The sequence below is a fragment of the Pinus tabuliformis genome, chromosome 7 (assembly GCF_031772625.1).
Source record: "Pinus tabuliformis cultivar Carrire ecotype Pingquan chromosome 7, CPIR1, whole genome shotgun sequence".
Classification (NCBI taxonomy): domain Eukaryota; kingdom Viridiplantae; phylum Streptophyta; class Pinopsida; order Pinales; family Pinaceae; genus Pinus; species Pinus tabuliformis.
This window is the reverse complement of record NC_142293.1, coordinates 189,082,540-189,101,026: the sequence shown is the minus strand read 5'-3', so window position 1 is coordinate 189,101,026 and position 18,487 is coordinate 189,082,540. Positions and strand designations below refer to the sequence as shown.

General features: G+C 39.0%; 1 protein-coding gene across 2 annotated transcripts in view; it reads left to right on the top strand.

The window, feature by feature from the left end:
• The window catches only part of LOC149246492 (protein HASTY 1-like), a 330,616-nt gene that overhangs the window by 159,676 nt on the left and 152,453 nt on the right, over positions 1–18,487 (top strand). For both annotated transcript variants that reach the window (XM_089457942.1, XM_089457941.1), the window contains exon 11: positions 100–390. In XM_089457942.1, coding sequence (XP_089314068.1) covers positions 100–390 — 291 coding nt within the window. The remainder of the gene's footprint in view (positions 1–99; positions 391–18,487) is intronic.

Genomic DNA, 18,487 nt, shown 5'->3' with positions numbered 1-18,487 from the left:
TTTCTTTGTATTGATGTTCTTCTTGTGTATTGTTTTATGAAGAAAGGATTTCTTTGGAATTGACGTTCTTTTTGTGTCATTGCTCTTGATTTTTTGTAGTTCTTATTCAGGGAGTCAAATTCGTCCTTGAAGAGCAACAAGCAAGCAGATGATGGTGGAAAGATGTCTAAAATTGCCAAGCAAAGCTCAGCTTCTGGGCTGATTGATAAGGAGAAGGAAGTTGCAGTAAGCATTAGTGATGATTTCTGTGCCAATATAATGAATGTCGCGTTTCAGCGCATGCTCAAGAAAAATCCTACTGTGGGAGTGGCTTTATCTGATAGTTCATTGGAGATATGGACAGATGATTTTGCAAGCAAGGGCGAATTTAGTCAGTATCGTAGCAGACTGGTATTTTCAAAGCCTTCCAATTGCTTGTAAATGGGTTTCTTTCTTTATTTATATTTTTTTCTTTAACACATTGTCTAGCAAGCATTAGTTCTTACTTCTTTTGGTGGAAATGATACTTATAGTAACTTACATCTGTGCATTAGTTCTTTGTAAGGTACTGAATTTGGAAAACTTTGGAATTTGATACTAATAAAGCAAGCAGTAATAATACATACAGTAAAATTCTTGAGTGGAATTAATCAAATACATAGTAACATAAATTTCTTGAGTGGAATTAATTAAATACACAGCTACATAAATTTCTTGAGCGGAATTAATTAAATACACAGCTACATACCTGGTTACTGAATTTGAACTGAATTCTAAGTCGATTTGGTGTGGTTGTAGTTGCCAATCCGACTGAATCCACCCTGCCAACCTGGGTTCATCCTCTTCAGTACCCAGATCTAGAGGACTTTAAGGTCTTCTGCCCCTGTGCCCAAAACTCCAATGATTGAGGCTCAATTCTTCCAAATCTCCATCTTCTCATTTTCACAGTTTTTTCTCCAACCACTGCCCCTTAAGGAAGGTTCCCCCGACTCCCTTATATGCATAAAGCAGTGTTCCATGGGGACGCGTCCCCCAGGGTCGAGTGCACGCACCCCTCGCACCCCACGCACCTGGGACAGGGAGTCTACTGGGGTTGCTTTTCTGCACGCACCCTTTTTGGGGAGTCTTGGGGAGATGCAAGGGGGTGCATTTCACCAGTGTGGGGGACGAGAGTCCCCAAAAGGGGTGCGTTTGGGCGCCCCCCCTCAAAACTTCAGTATCTAGTATATAGTATATGGTAATCTATAGTATGTTTTGCTTTCAATTTAGATTCTAGAATGATGAATGATGAATTTAATTTTTAAATTAATGTAGATTGTAGAATTATCAATGATATGTATCAATGTATTTGAATTTTTCATTATTGAATCTCATGTTATGGATGAATAATGAGTATGTCATACGAATGATGTATGTATCAAAATGAATGATGAGGATGGATCAATGTATGTCATTATTTAATTCAATTATGAATGTTATGGATGAATAATGAGTATGTCATATGAATGATGTATGTATCAAAATGAATGATGAGGATGGATCAATGTATGTCATTATTTAATTCAATTATGAATTTAAATTTTGTGTGGATCAAATTTCAATTTTCAATGTATTGGTATCCATATTACTATTAGTCTATTTAAAATTTATGTTTTCATTATTGAACAATGAATATGAACTTGAATTATATATATATATATATAATTAAAAATTATATATTCCGATGTCCCCCCAGACCCCCGAAATTTCGCTAAAATTTGAGGGTACTGAGGGTACTACCACACGTCCCCTTGTGGATCTCCCCGCACTGGAGTCTTGGTGGAACATTGGCATAAAGTCCACTGAATCTCCTTCTTTGGGAGTTGGTTGCGTACCTTCTAGCATCCTCCTCCTTTCTTTTAGAGTCGGGCACTTTCATAATTTTCATGATACGTAAATTCTTTTTTTTTAATTTAGTTAAAATTAAGAAAATTTTAATTAATTTAATTTACTTAATTTATAATTTAATTAAATTACCTTATTTAGACTTTTTTTAATCAAATTAAACTCTAAATTAAATGAATTTATTTCATAATTCATGTATTTCATATTTTCTTTTGATTAAGGAGTATCATACATATGTCAAGGACTCCATCCAATATATTCCTTATAATTCTGGTGTGTTAGGAATTTACTTCGATAAACGCTTTAGTAACCTAAACTTAAACATTTTCCAATATTAGCTAGTATGTATACTAGTGCAATACACATGATTCATACATATGTAGCTATAATATGGATGTCCCTTATGCATGCTAATATTCTCGGTTTATTTGTAATTGTAGGCGGGTCATTACATTCTTTCGGTGGAAATGGTACTTATAGTAACTTACAACTGTTCTCTGTCACTGCTGCCATCAAAATCACTCTGAGGGGTGTTTCTATGCTGTCAAAATCACCCCTTTCTTGTATCTGGCCTCACTTGTACTTGAGGGATTTTGAACTCAGGTCTCTGTATTGACACAAACTTGATTACCTTGCTGCTTGCCACTAGATCACACATCCTTGGGCAAGAGAGCATTTGACTTGATAAATGCCTTTATGATTGTTTCTGAAGTTTTTCATCGTAAAATTTTCATGCTTATTTCTTATTTGCATGAAATAATGAAGCTGAAAAACATGTAAACTAAGTTTTATTAAACACAGAAATGTGTACAATTTTCCAAAATGGGATGGAGTAGAATAACTCATATATATATATATAATAATGAATGTAGGATGATTTACAAAGTGAGAGGCTCGGGCTTAAATACAACCCTACATGCCTCTTGGTGAATGGGCATGATCTTTGATCATGCCCTATGCCCTAATTAACTAATAGTTTTATAGAATACTAATTTTTTATATAACATTGCCTTCCTCCCAAAAAGATGCTTTGTCCTCAAAGCATATGTAACGACGGATGTTGTTGACGAAACACTTTAGTGTCCCAAGAAGCTTCTTCTTCTGGTAAGTCCTCCCACTTGATCAAGTATGCTTTGATTACTCGTGATCGGAGCTTCTTTTCCCTTGTGGATATGAAACCTTCTGGTTCTAAATTGACCCACTCTTGATCATCTAAGGATGGAAGTGTTGTTTGTGCTAATTGATGGTCACCAAGTACCCTTTTAAGACAGGATACATGGAAGACGTTGTGGACACGACTTTTATCTGGAAGGCGTAGACTATATGCAACTTGGTCGATCTTTTTGTTGATCTGGTATGGTCCATAGAACTTTGGTGCCAATTTATTTTTCCTTTTTTGTTTTAAGGACCGCTGTTTGTATGGTTGGAGCTTGACAAATACCCAATCTCCAACTTCAAATTCTCTCTCGGTTCTATTTCGGTCAGCTTGTTGTTTCATATGATTCCTTGCATTATTTAGATTTTCTTTTAGAGTTTGGACAACTTTTTGGGTTTCTTCTAACTGGTTTTTAACAGTTGGCAACTTTGTCTCGATGATAGCAAAGTCCTTCCATTTCGGAGGTTCGTAACCATACAAAGCTTGAAAGGGAGTCATTTTTGTTGATGTGTGGTAAGTGGAATTGTACCACCATTCAACGAGATGTAACCACTGAGCCCACTTGTTTTGTTTGTCTGTGGCATAACAACGCAGGTAGGCTTCCACACATTTATTGACAACCTCGGTTTGGCCATCTGTTTGAGGGTGGTAAGCGGAACTCATGTTGAGGTAGGTTCCTATATGATTGAAAAATTTCTTCCAAAAATTACCCTTAAATTTGACATCTCTATCGCTCACAATAACCTTGGGAAATCCATGTAATTTGTAAACATTTTTGCAAAATATTTCGATGATTTGTTTTGCTGAATCTGATTTCCTCATGCAATAAAGCGAGCATACTTGGTGAGTTTGTCGACTATTACAAGAATCTTATCCTTACCATTAGACATAGGTAAACCTTCAATAAAGTCCATTGATATTTCCTCCCATTTTTGATTCAGAATGTTTAAGGGATGAAGTAATCTGGGTGTCATAATATTTTCATTTTTATTTCTCTGACATTTATCGCATGTGGCTACATATTTTTGAATATCATTACTCATTCCCTTCTGACTGGTAGTGAATCATGTGACTCTTTGAGAACCTTAGCTTTAAATTTGGAATCTGCATTCAGACAAATTCTTCCCTTGTACCATAGAATACCGTTCTTCCATTCAAATTTTGAATTCTGAGTAAGATTATTGATTATAGCACTTGTTTGTGGATTTTTCCGTATTCACTTCGAATCTCATTAAGCCATTCGAGAATAACCACTGACAATGCGAGTAATGATGGTTCTTCGTCTCTCCTTGACAAGGCATCAGCAACTACGTTATCTTTCCCTTTCTTGTGTAATTTGTCCATGTCAAAGGTATCTATTTTTTTCTGTCCATCTTTGTTGATCTGTAGATAGTGTCTGCTGCTAGAGAAGATGTTGAAGACTATTATGATCTGTTCATATTAAGAACTTACTTCCCAAGAGATATTGTCTCCATTTGGCTAATGCATGCAAAATAGCAAGCATTTCCTTGTTGTATGTAGACTTGAGACGGTCGTGCTTATTGAGCTTTTTGCTTTCGAATGCGATTGGATGGCCATCCTGCATTAGTACTGCTCCTATGCCAAAACCCAAGCATCACATTCAATTACAAATGGTTTTGAGAAGTCTGGAGTTACTAATACAAAGGGGCATTAGATATAACTTCCTTCAAATCTTCAAAACACTTTCCTGCTTCATCATTCCCTCAAAATGAGTTCTTCTTTAGAAGGTTTGATAGGGGTGCAGTTATATGGGCATAGTTTTTAATAAATCTTCGATAATATCCAGTCAACCTTAAGAATCCTCTTAACTTGGAGATATTAGCTAGTTTGGGCCACTCCCTTATAGCCTTGATCTTGTTAGGATCTACTTTAACTCCTTTGGATATTATATGTCCGAGATATTCTACTTCTTCCTTCCCAAAGGTACATTTGGACTTCTTGGCATAGAACTGATGCTCTTCCAATGGTGTAAGAACTTTCTCCAAATGTTGTAGGTTCTCCTTCCAAGTTTTACTGTAAAATAAAATGTCATCAAAAAACACTAACACGAACTTCCTTAGTTATGAACGAAATAACTCGTTCATAGTGGCTTGGAATGTAGCTGGTGCATTGGTTAACCCAAAAGGCATTACTTTAAATTTGTAGTGACCTTCATGTGTTCAAAATTAAGTTTTTTGTATGTCTTCCAACCTTACTCCGATTTGATAATACCCTGACCTTATGTCCAATTTTGAGAGATATCTAGCGCCATGTAGTTCTTCTAGCATTTCATTGATGAAGGTAATTGGGAACTTGTTTTTGATTGTTATTTTGTTTAGTCCTCGATAATCGATGCATAACCTGAACGATCCATCTTTCTTCCGCACCAATACAACTGGAGCAGCATACAGACTTTTACTTTTTGAGATGATGCCACACTTTAAAAGATCTTGGATTAATCTCTCAATTTCCGTTTTTTGATGATGGGGATATCGATACGGTTTGACGTTGACGGGGTTTGATCCCGCTTTGAATTCTATAGTATGCTCGATTTCTCTATTAGGAGGCATTTTCATGGGCAGGTCTTGGAATACGTTTTAATGTTTCTAAATTAGCTCTTGTACTTCTGGTGCTTCTTCACTGATCAATTTTGAAGTTAAAATTTCTAATTGGTGACATTGTACTACATAGGCTGGTGCTCCTCTTCGAATCATTTTCATCATTTGGGATGATGATACGATTTGATTCTTAGGTGCTTGGAGCCCATATAATTTGTATTTTTGCCCTTCCCATTTAAATTTTATAAACTGCTTTTGATGGTTGGCAGAGTAAGTACCGATGGTTTGTAACCATTGGATACCTAAGACCACATCCACTCTTCCTAATGGTACCATGTAGAACAAAGATTCTAAATTAAAGTCTAAAATCTGCAATTTGACTTGATGGCATTTCCCTTCTTTTTCGGTTTTCTTACCGTCGGTTACCATAACCTTCATGTTGGGCACGAGAAATGTAAAAATGTTGAGTCTCTTCGCCATGGTTGAGTCCAAGAAATTGTGGGTGCTACCGGTATTGATGAGAACCATTACATTGTTCTTCTTGATATGTCCTTTTAATTTTAATGTCTGGGGCTGTGATATCCCTGTCATGGCCAATAATGATACTTGCAGAATTCTCTTGTCATCTAGTTCTAGAGAGGGTTCTAGGGAGTCTTCGATTTCTTCAACGTCTGATTCATCATTGATTATTAGTTGCTTCACATTTATACTGGTTTTTGGTCTCTTTTCCTTTAGCACACCTATGTTTAGGGTCCCATTTCTTGCCACAACATTTGCATTTGTCCTCTTTCATCCTTTGCATTTGCACGTTCGTTTTTTCTCCTTCACGAAGATATGGTGGAACATATTTTGTGTTATCCGTATTCGCAGACTGGGGAAATCTTCGTCTCATGTATACTCTTTCAGCCTTTGACCACAACATCGTTTCCAATTTCTTTTCAACAACTTTTGCTTTTTGTCTTGCTAATTCTATCAACGTAATGTCATGAAGCTCAAGTTCTACTTGAAGATGGGGTTTAAGTCTCGAGGTGTACGATTGAATGGGATGAGTTTCTGGCATTCCAGGTACTTTTGTTGCTAAAGTCTCCCATTCTTGAGTGTATTCATCCACATCTCCTTTTTGTCGTAATCTGGTGAGTGTTGAGAAGAACTCTTCTTCCTTGACACCTTGGAACCTTTTAAAGAACACATCTTTAAATTTCCTCCAACAGATAGCAAGTGTCGTCTTCTTCCACCACATATACCAATTATATGCGTCGCCTTCCATTTTCATGGAAGCATGCTTGACCTTTTCATCATCATTGTTAATATCATAAATCTCGAAATATTCTTCTTCTTTATGGAGCCGTTGCATTTTTCTTTGTCGTTGAATTTGGGTAACTCAATTTTTGCTCTACGTTGATATGTTGATTTTGGCGGAGCGAAAAAAGGGGTATTGATTCCTAAGCTGCTTATTTTGAAAATTTGTGTTACTATTTTCATGATTAAGCGTGGAAGATGTCGTCGGAGACATGGGTTTCTCATGTGCATCTGATGATCTTGGTGAATTTGGAGAATTGAGATACTAAGTAGCCTCATTATTCTGGGGTATTTGATCGGGTGTAACTTTTAAGCTGGTACAAATACAACCCAACATCACCATAGCTTGATCCACCTTAACTGAAAGGTCTGCCTGATCTTTTTTAAAGTCTTTCTTGTTTTCCTCGAGCTAACTCTTTATTTCCTTTGTTGTGTTCTGGAGATATTTGATTTTATCGCCCTGCTTGGTCACCTTAGTCTCAAGGTCTACTAGTCTTTTATTGAAATCGACCATTGACATAGATGAAGCCATTTAGCGTGTGTGAGGTGGGGTATACTTATCCAACGTAAATTTTTATTTATTTATTATTATTAAAATTGAAATATTAATTATTATATAATTATAAATCATATAAAAAGTAATAATAAAACTATATAGTAATTAATATATGTATAGATTATACCGAGGAGCCAAAAAGAAATCGAAGGTCGAATGGTGATAGAGGTCAACGGTGTTAGAGAGCGCGATCGGACGACGGAGGCACAATTGACAAGGGATTGATGGCAGAGATGTGATACGTAGATGGATCGAACAAAGGTCGACGTCAAGGGTAGAGGGACGAAGTCACAGAGCGGAAGGCAAAGGGTGGAAGTCAGTGAATGTTTGGTGGAGAGTTAGCAATTCGGGGTCACAAGTGGTCGGGCATTAGCGCAAAAGAACGGAAATGGTACGATGCGGAGGACGGTGAGGTCGATGACAGAGGGATGGCAGAGACAGGGAAGGGTGAGGGTAGAACAATGGGTGGCTGAAGAATCAGAAACAATGGAACAACGTTTGGGCATTTGGGAAGCGCTCTGGTGATCGTATTGCTCTGATACCAGATGGAGTAGAATAACTCAACAATTTATCATAAGATATATATATATATATATTATTAATAATGAATGTAGGATGATTTACAAAGTGTGAGGCTCAAGCTTAAATACAACCCTACGTGCCTCTTGGTGAATTGGCATGATCTTTGATCATGCTCTATGCCCCCAATTAACCAATAGTTTTACAAAATACTAAATTTTTTATATAACATGGGAACAATTGTAAATGTTACCCCTAAAAAATAGGTAGGTGGGGGAACATGGTTTATAAAAAACACATTCTATGTTTGTGCATGTGTGTGTGTTATAACTTGCAAGAAAATAAGAATGATACACATAGATAACATTTTAGAAGGAAACATCATTGGAAATAGCAGAAATGCCTTTGAGATGCCACTAGTTGTGCTATACTTTGTTTCCAGATTTGGTAATGTTGTACAACATTGTTGGTAGTGTTTCCAAGATGTTTAAAACCTGTTTGTGATGAATTTTCTACAAGAAGTATGAAGGATACTATTTTTTGTTTGATAATTATTTCCTAATGATCTTCAACTAGTATTTTATGCCACTACTATCACTGAATAATTACACTTCAGAAAATCTCGACAGTAAATGCAGCGGAAACAATAAAGATCATAGAAAGACAACCATGAACAATAGAGACAATAAATTGACCCTGGGAAACCCAACCTTGGGAGAAAACCCAACAACTTTTCTTTAGGAGAAATTATTCTTCAGCAAGGTTTACAAATAAGCAATTTGTCTAGAAATTTGTGCCAATAATCCAAGTCCAAATACTAGTCAACCGAGTCAAAAAACACCAAGTTAGCGGTGGTTAAACCAGCCAAAATACATAGAAGTCAATGCTGGTCAGACAACTAGCCTGCAGTTGAACTTCGGCTTTGCGGTCAAACTTGGAACTGTGGTCAACTGAAGTCATCATTCTTCATCCTGCTGTCAACCCTGTGCTTATCCTGCGGTCAATAGTTCTGTAGTTTGCAACTTTGCGGTCAACACCTAGTCAAAAACTCAGTCAAACAGAGATCAACAGCTCGGTCAATGGCCAGTTAAACTCAGTGAAATGGATACTCTTTCTCCACACATGTAATTGTCCAAGAATGCTAATGACAGAAGAAGCTCACTCTTCGTTGGTGGAGAAAAATGAGGTATCAGTATTTATACTTGTTGAATTGAGGTGAAATAACCAAGGGATACACCCTTTCATTGGATGGGCTGACTTGACTTCCTGGGCTGACATGTCACTCTAAAATTAATTTTTTGTCATTTTCGTAGGCCGACTTGGAGACCCCTTTTTGTTATGCAGAATTACTTCCCGATGTTACAAAAAATTAGCACTTCCTCCTAGCGAGGGAGGTATTCTCCTTAGCTGCAAATAGATCTCCCCTTAGCTGAAATTTCTCCTTTCTCAAAGGAAAGTTTGTGAGTTCACTATGTTTATGTAGTGTCCCCTCACATGCACCTTCATAGATATAGTTCGCTCCATCTTAGAGAAGGCAATGTGAGTAACTGGTGCCATTTACCCTTGGGCAAATCAACATGGCTTCTCAGGTAAATGTTTCCAGCTCATCCGATCAAATTAGAATGACCCAGCAAAATTAGCATGGCTTCTCAGGAGAAGGCCTGCCCTGGATCCATTCACCCTTGGTCAAATTAGCATGGTCCAATCAAATTATCATGACTACTCATGTGAATGTATCCATCTCCCTTGGTCAAATCAACATGACCTAGCCAAATCAACATGGCTTCTCATGGGATGGTCTCCCTGATCATGCAAAGACATCGACACTCACTCTCAAAGAAGGAGACATTCTGCATCACGCCAAACTTGTCTACGAAGTAGACAAACTTCGCTCTAGATAGAGGCTTGGTGAGAATGTCCTCAATCTTCTCATCTATGGATATGTACTGGAGCTTCACTACTCCTTTTCGCACCATGTCTTAGATGAAGTGATATTTTATCTCAATACGCTTTGACTTGTCATGAGGACTGGATTCTTCAAAAGCTTGACACAACTTTGATTATCACAAAATATCAAGGTCGACTCAAGCGCATGGTCAAATAGTCTTGCAAGTAGCTTTGGAAGCCACACTGCTTCCTGAATTGCAGCATTCGCTGCGATATATTTTGCCACTTCTATACTGAGTGTGATAGAAGTTTGCTTTGTGCTAAACCAAGATATCATAGCTGATCCCAAGCTGAAGCAACACCTTGAGGTCCTCTTTCTATCCCAGGCACCCCTGATCCAATCTGAATCTACATATCCTTGCAACCTCGCTTCACCACCTGAGACATATCTCAAACCATATCCAACTGTACGTTGTAGGTACCTCAACACACGCTTTGCTGCAACCCAATATCACTGGCTTGGTTCAACCATAAACTGGCTGAGGGTGTTCACTACACAACAAATATCAGGCCTGGTGTTAACCAGGTACATGAAGGATATGATCAACTGCCTGTACATCATGGGATGCACTTGTTACTTGCTAATTTGTACCTAGTAGGGAACTAGACCCCATTGCCCAATGAAGATGGGCACTTGACAATTTTTTTCAGAAAACCAGAAGTCAACAGGGCACTAATGCCCCTTTTCTCTCTCCTCTCTCTACACTTTCTCTCTCTTGAATTCCACAACCCCTACGAGGGAATTGTATAATTTCGCTACCATGATGAAGTTTTTGTAACAGTCGTAGGGGACTTGGTACCCAGTCATTATGTGAGTCCACTGTAGAGTGTTTTCTTCTCTTAGTTGATTATTTTCACTTTGCAGTGATAAATAACTAGCGAGTTTTTTCACTCACATATCTCCAACGTTGGAGTGCGAAGTCCGAACGCCTAGGGTCAATGTATATTACCATGCTAGGCAATATCCAAAGTGTCATGGAATTTGATTAGGTTTTTATAGGATTTTTTTAATTAATTAAAGTTTCCTGCATGACGGGATTTGAATTAATTTTCTATGTAAAGTTGTAAATAAGTGGATTTAGGGTATGTTGGTGTCATGTGGGTACTCAAAATTTGTGCTCACAACCTCAACATTATCCTATGACCACCTTTGGGGATCAAAAAATGGCTATTCCCCCTTGAAAACCCACTTCCTCTAATGTTAGTGGCCATTTGACAAAGATCCAAAAAGCCAACCAAGCTACTGAAGCCCAACCTTGGGAGAAAACCCAACAAATTTTCTTTAGAAGAAATTATTCTTTAGCAAGGTTTACAAATCAATAATTCATCTTGAAATTTGTGCCAATAATCAAAGTCCAAAAGCTAGTCAAGCCTGGTCAAACAACAAGTCAACGCTGGTCAAACCAGCCAAAATACATAGAACTCAACACTAGTCAAATAACTAACTTATGTTAAACTTTGGCCCTATAGCCAAACTCGAACCTGTGGTCAAAACGTTGTAGTCAATTGTGGTCAATGGCCTACAGTTTGTGGTCAACCTTGCGGTCAATAGTCTTGCAGTTTGCGTTCAACCTATAAAAATTATATTGTAGTTAATCTTGTAATATTTCTCCTATCTTTTTACAGATTATTGGTCCCAACAAATTAATTTACTGCAAATACTGAATAAAATCAAAACTGCTAATTTCAACATTTAAATAAACCACAAGATGTGAATTTTCCATGAATTGCAACAACCATAAATTTATCTCCTAACTTATGTAGTGTATTTGTCTTTTATTAATTTATTAACGTCAAATATTGATGAACTCATGCTTTAATTCTTCACAATAAAATAAGTTGTGGAAAATAAAATACTAGAACTGAGATAATGATGCGCACACACAATGATTTTGACACTGTTATTTTTGGACAAATTGTCCTTGGAAAAACCCCAAAGGGAAAACTAGTGTGACATATGAGGGTTTTATTATTATTCAACAATTTGAGAAATTACAACTGGTTTCTGTATAACGGAAAACCTTCGACAAATACTGATCTCCACTATAAAAATTAACTAAAGACTCTCTGTCACCCTCTGCAACTGGATCTGGCCTCTCCCAAGACTCTCTATCACCCTCTGCAACTGGATGTGGCCTTTCCCAACCAATTCACACTTCCTAAGGTTATTCACACTGCTTGGCTGGAATGCGCACTACTAGTCCCGGGAAATTCGTACAACCTTTGGGAAATCGTCCCTCTAAGTAAAACTGCCTCCAATAGATGTTAGGCCCACACGCTCTGCCTCCGAGAAATAGATATGACAACGAGAAACTGAAGCGTGGTCTCTTTGACAACTCGCACTGGATACATTAGCTAACTTGCATTGCTAAATCAACCTCCTTCTTTGTAGACTGAATCGATCTCCTTCCTGCCTATAAAAACTGGAAATCGCTGAGGAAAATTCCAAATCTCTGCTGAATACCTTGCTGCTGGTGTCTACCTAGCTTCAACAACGCACTTGCTAAATCATTGCAACTAGGCAAGTCGAACTGCTTGACTCACAACTGATATCTCTCCAACTCCATCGACCCTGCTCCTACAATCTTCTGTCAGGAAACCAACGACTTGATCATATCTCAATCGATGGATATGATCACCTTGACTTTGTCAATTCCGGAAGTCTCTACTGCAAAATCAACTGCCCTTAATTAATTTGATTTAATAAACCACTTTCCTTAAGTTAAACTTAGGAAATATTTAATTATTGGCTAATTATTCTAATTGAGGTGTTTTTAAGGCTTATCTTGCGAGTAGTTGCTTATCTGACAATACGATGCCCTTAGAGCCTGTTTTTGATCCATAGATTGCCATGGATATTCCACTGGATAGTTCGTCACAACGGATTTGATAATAATAAACTAAAATACCGAATTTCTACACTATTACAGTTTTATTAAACTTCTAGATCTGTAAATTTAACTGTAATTAGTACATGCATGCGAATGGAAATTATGCAGAAAAGTGGAGAGCGACAAAATAGCTCACACACACACATAAGACACAAGATATGCTCTGGGAAACCTTTTCGGGAGAAAACCTCATTGGAAGGTGAGGCTGCTTTGCTCTCTTTCTCTATCTGGAAATATGGCTGTAGGTACAAAGAAGTAATGCCTGTTGTTGAAATTTCTAAGTCCGACTCATTAGAAATCCCTACTGCATTATCTCATTTATATCTCCTACTTGTTTATTCCATTAACAAGTTGTTTATCAACATAAACACTGAAATAAACACAAATGCAACCTTAACTCATACAAATTTGCAATTGAAAATACTGAGACAAACATACAAAGGACACTGATATTTTTGGACAATCGTCCTCGGAAAAAAACCAATGCGGGAAAACCAATGCAACAGTTTTGAGGGTTTTCTTATTATGTAGAATCTTGAGTACAATTAGGGTGCTAGAAATGGCTCACCCAAAACAGATTGTTACATGACAATAATACCTCTTCTTGGAGACAGATATTCAACCTCTCAGCTCTAGTCTGCCCCACGAAAATCCTTCTAGCGCTTCTCCTAGGCTCTGCGTCATCCTTACTAGCCCTAGCATAGCTCCTGAACCCTCTGCGTCAGCCTTCTGCCTCTCTGCGTTAGCTCTTTGGCCTTCTGCGTCACCCACGTAGGCCCCTCAACCTCTACACAGTCTCTAGCTGCCTCTTTGTGGCTCCTGCTACCTTTGCGTAACTCTGGCTGCCTCTGCGTCGGCCTCTTCAGTCACTGTGCTGATCCTCAGGCACTATCTTTGCCCCTTGCTGCAACATATCACTTGTTCAAATTTTCTCAGCAAACCCCGCTCCAGAAAATTGAACTAACTGATCAATCTTGGTGTATCTCCAACTGACCCTCAAGCCTCCTCTTCTACTTCTCCTATTGAGTCTTCAACAACCAATATTAAGTCCCTAATCAACGACTAAGATTAGATTTGGCTTGATCCATGTTATTTAGAATATTCTCACCCAGTTTTATATTAATACCCATTAATATTTTAATTTTCCTAAGTTTAGACTTAGGAAACCCATTAAAAATATTAATTATTTTAATATGTCTCTAACTAGGTGGAATTTCCCCAAACCATTTCTGGGTCTTGGAGATCTTATGTGCCTTAGCCTCTCCACCAATTTTCATGGCTAGAGCACATCCGATGCTACCCCAAATCAACACCTGTGGCCCGTGGGTTGCTACAGTGCACAAATCCTCTTTGTGGGTTCTACCTCCTATCTCTCCTAGCTATCTTTGCTCAATTATGGAACAAAATGCTCTTGAAAGAATGAAATGCCTCTTCCTCCTAGTGGCCCGGTTATAACACACCCCGATAGCCTATTAGTGGATAAGTTTGACTACATCAATTCTTAACTAGAGCTACAATATAGACTCTGCTAGAGTCTTTCACATCAAAAACACGTGGCTAGCCCCCTTTCCATGAATAATCGGGCTAACACGACATCCTCGCGAATTATAGGTGTGAAAACACGAAGGTCAACTTCCGAGTGGCATAAATTTTGCATATGGACTCTGATTGACGTGCTTATTGTGCTGCTGGAAAGATCAATGTGTGTAGAACAACATGTAAAGTTGTAGCGCAATAGCACCAAAGTTTTACCCCCAAAAAATGTCGTTTGATGCCTCAAAACGCTCTTGGAAGGTTTCAGAACCCATTTTGCCAAACTGGGTCCCGCCAGTAAAAATGGTCCCGTGAGCTGATTTTTGCACTTTTTCCTCTCCAAATACACTGAGATGGATGACAAACAATATAATGATCCAATCCGGATCATTTGAGCCCGTATAACACTCTCTTAAGCTTGCACACATGTGTGCCTCTCTCATGTGTCTTGAAGCCCTCTGGTTGTTCCATATATACCTTCTCCTCTATCACCCTGTTTAAGAATGTTGTCTTGATGTACACCTGGTGAATCTACCATCCCATTTATGTTGCTAGAGATATAATTGACTAGATGGAAGTATTTTTGGCCATTGGGGTGAAGGGCTCCTCAATCTATGCCTTCCTTCTACGCATACCCCTTGGCCACAAACCTAGCTTGTACTTCTCTACACTACCATATGCAGCGTATTTGATCTTATAGACTTGTCTAGAGCCTACAACTGACCTATCCACAGGTCTAGGCACGACCTCCCATACATAGGTTGTCATGATGGAGTTATCCTCTACCATGGCATCCTGCCACACCTAATGCTGTGCAACCTCTTGATAACTGGAAGGTTCAACAACCTGTGACACCAACACTTGGTATCTGTCTCGCTGTCTATGCTCCCTCTTGCCTGTCCTAAGAGCCCTCATAAACTCTTGCGCATCCTTCAATGTCTGACGAACTTCTGTGCTGGTTCTACGACTAGTGGTGGATGGTTCTACCAACTCCTCATCTTGCCTTTGCGCTTTGTCTTCTGCGAATTCATTGGATCCCCTGTACATGAGCTTGTGCTCATACTGGTCACTGTACTAGTACTCTGCTGACCTTGCGATTGTCCCTGCGACTATCCCTGCTACTGGACCAATGGAACATTTGTTGGCTCATTTTGATCGCCCAATGAAGTACCCCTTCTTTGCAATATGATCTAACTTGGTGCATTTCTCGTTTGGCACATGGAACTATACTATACTACCAAAGATTCTGATGTGAACAACCTTCGGTCTCTTTCTTCTGAAAACCTCCTCTGGTGTTATCTTCCCCAACACCTTGTGATGAAATCTGTTCTATATGTACACTGCTGTGCTACATGCCTTTGCCTATACAAACTTGGGCATGTCCTAAGAACCCCGTGAAGTCATTGTGTACTCTCCAACTTTGTCTGTTCGAAGCACCTTGATCTTTTTCTCTGTCATATTTTCCACTAGAGCCTTGAACTCTTGGAAACGACTAAAGACCACATCCTTGGTCTTCAAAAAGTAGATCCAGGTCTTCCTAGAGTAGTCATCTATGAAGGTGATGAAGTACTTGGTGGAGGGGCTAAAGCACATGAGATCTCCAAGACCCAGAAATGGTTTGGGGAATTTCTACCTGGTGAAAGAGATATTAAAATAATTAATATTTTTAATGGGTTCCTAAGTCTAAACTTAGGAAAATAAATATATTAATTGGTATTAATATAAAACTAGGTTAGAAGGTTCAAGTGACATGGATCAAGCCAAATATAAACTTAGCTGTTGATTAGAGATGTAATCTCGGTCGTTGAAGACTCAACAGAAAAAGTATAAGAGGAGGCTTGAGGATTAGTTGGAGATACACTAAAGTGATCAGTCAGTTTGATTTTCTAGAGCGGGGTTTGCTAAGAGAAATCGAACCAGTGATCAGTTGCAGGGAGGGGCAACGAGTGCATAACAAATAGGCAGAGATAGTGTCGAAAGGCTATTGCAGAGGCAGAGAGGTAGACGTAGAGCCATAAAAAGTCACGCAGAGGCCAGCACTGATTGCGCAGAGGGCAAGAGAGCCCGCGTGAGTGATGCAAAGGCCAACAGTGACTGCACAAAGGGCTAGAGAGCTTGCGTGAGTGACGAAGAGGCTATAGAAATGCAAAGGGCCAAAGAGGCTACGCAGAGCCTCAGAGGGTTGACATAGAGGGTTTTAGGCTGACGCAGAGGCCAGGAAGGTTGACACAGTGCCTTAGAGAGGCGCTAGAAAGGGTTTTGTGGAGCAGAGTTTTAGAATATCTGCTTCTGAAGAGAGGTATTACTGCCAGATTGATTTCTCTGTAGGGTGAGCCAGTTTGTCCCCCAGTTGTACTCGAAAAAGCTGCATAATAATAAAACCCATAGAACTGCTGCACCAGTTTTCCCAAGTTGGGTTTTTTTGGGGACGATTTGTCCAAAAATAATGGTGTCCCTTATGTGTTTGTTCATTTATTTCAATTGTTGATCTGTAGATGGTTGAGAATGTATTGTGTTTATTTCAAATAACTAGTAATTAAACAAGTAGGCGAAATAAACTAGAGAATACAGAAAAATTTCTAACAGGTAATACTTAGAAATTTCAACATGGTATCAGAGCGTTGCAGATCACCGGGGAGCTGAAGGCGCCAACTGAATCAAAAAATTTGCAGTAGAAACAACTCTCCTAAGTGACATAAGTTGTTCCTAGGCAGAAAGCAATAGAGAAGGGTTGACACAGAGGGCCCACGTCATTAGTTCAAGCCAGAGAGAGGCCAACGCAGAGGTAGAGGAAGGCAGAAGAGGCTCACGAAGAGCCACACGGAGACCAGGAGGGTTGACGCAGTTGGCCAGGAGAGCAAATCAGCCTTGCCAGGATTGCGCAGAGCCTAGAGGCTCTACAAAATCAAGCATGGAGCTAATGTAAATGTAAATGAGAATGTTTTGAAGCAATATATAATAAGAATAAACAACAAGGAGTTTGGTGGTTTTTTGCCCTGGAGTGGGTTTTTTCCACCAAAAATCCATGTGTCTACATGTGATGATTGTTTGTGTTTTTCATGTGCATGATATTGTTATATTTGTTGAAGTGAATTTCTGAACAAGTTTCTAATTGCAGAAATTTTATAATATTATCGTAATACTAATTCACTCCCCCTCTCAGTATTACTTTTGTCTAACAAGATTAGAGTCTAGATCCTACCTCTTTGGCCTTCAATCCCAAGCTCCATTCTCCCTTGCAAGCTCCTCAAGGATCGAAGCAATCCTCTCAATATTCCTCTTCAACTCAAGCTCCAATTCCAAAAGTCCTCTCTTGCTCTCTCACTGTGCAAATGGTGAAAAATGGGAGGGGAGGAGGGCCTTTTATCTTATCTTTCCCTCCCCTACCCTCCCTTTCATTGCTCGTCCACCATACGCCTTTTTTTTCGGTGGGAGAGAAATTTTTAAGGAGGGATCGATTGGGATCTTTTGCTCCCTCCTTAAAAATTTCGCTCTAGGAACAGTTAGGGAGCGAACCACAACCCTGCTTGGAGTGTGGTAGAAGGACGGGGAGATCTTCCTTTGTCACGGAAAATTGCTACAGAGATTTTGAAGAGATTGATGATGTAGGATTGTAGACCCATGTCTATGCCGATTATTACCAACTAGAAGAAGATAAACGCATCGGAGGACAAGGATGTTGACCCTACCTTGTATAAACAACTTATCGGTTCTACCTTGTATAAAAAACTTATCAGTTCTCTCATGTATCTGGTCAACACTAGGCCAGATATCTGCTTCGCGGTCAACACTCAGTTAGATTATGGTGGAACTGAAGAGAGTGCATTGGACATCCACAAGGCACATTCCGAGGTATTTGCGTGACACAATAGAGTATGGGTTGAATATACTTGAGCGGATGATGTCAGTTTGTGGATTCACAGATGCAAATTGGGCAGACAATTCAGTGGATAGGAAAAGTACTTATGGGTACTGCCTTAGTGTTGGATCAGGGATGTTTTCTTGGTGTACTACGAAGCAGAAGTTAGTAGCATTGAGTTTGCAGAAGTAGAGTATATGGCACGTGCGAAGCTATATGGCTTCAGAAGTTGTTAGTAAACTTGTTCAGCTAGAGGAAAGAGATGACTAGTGTCTACTGCAATAATTAGAGTTGTATCAAGCTCTC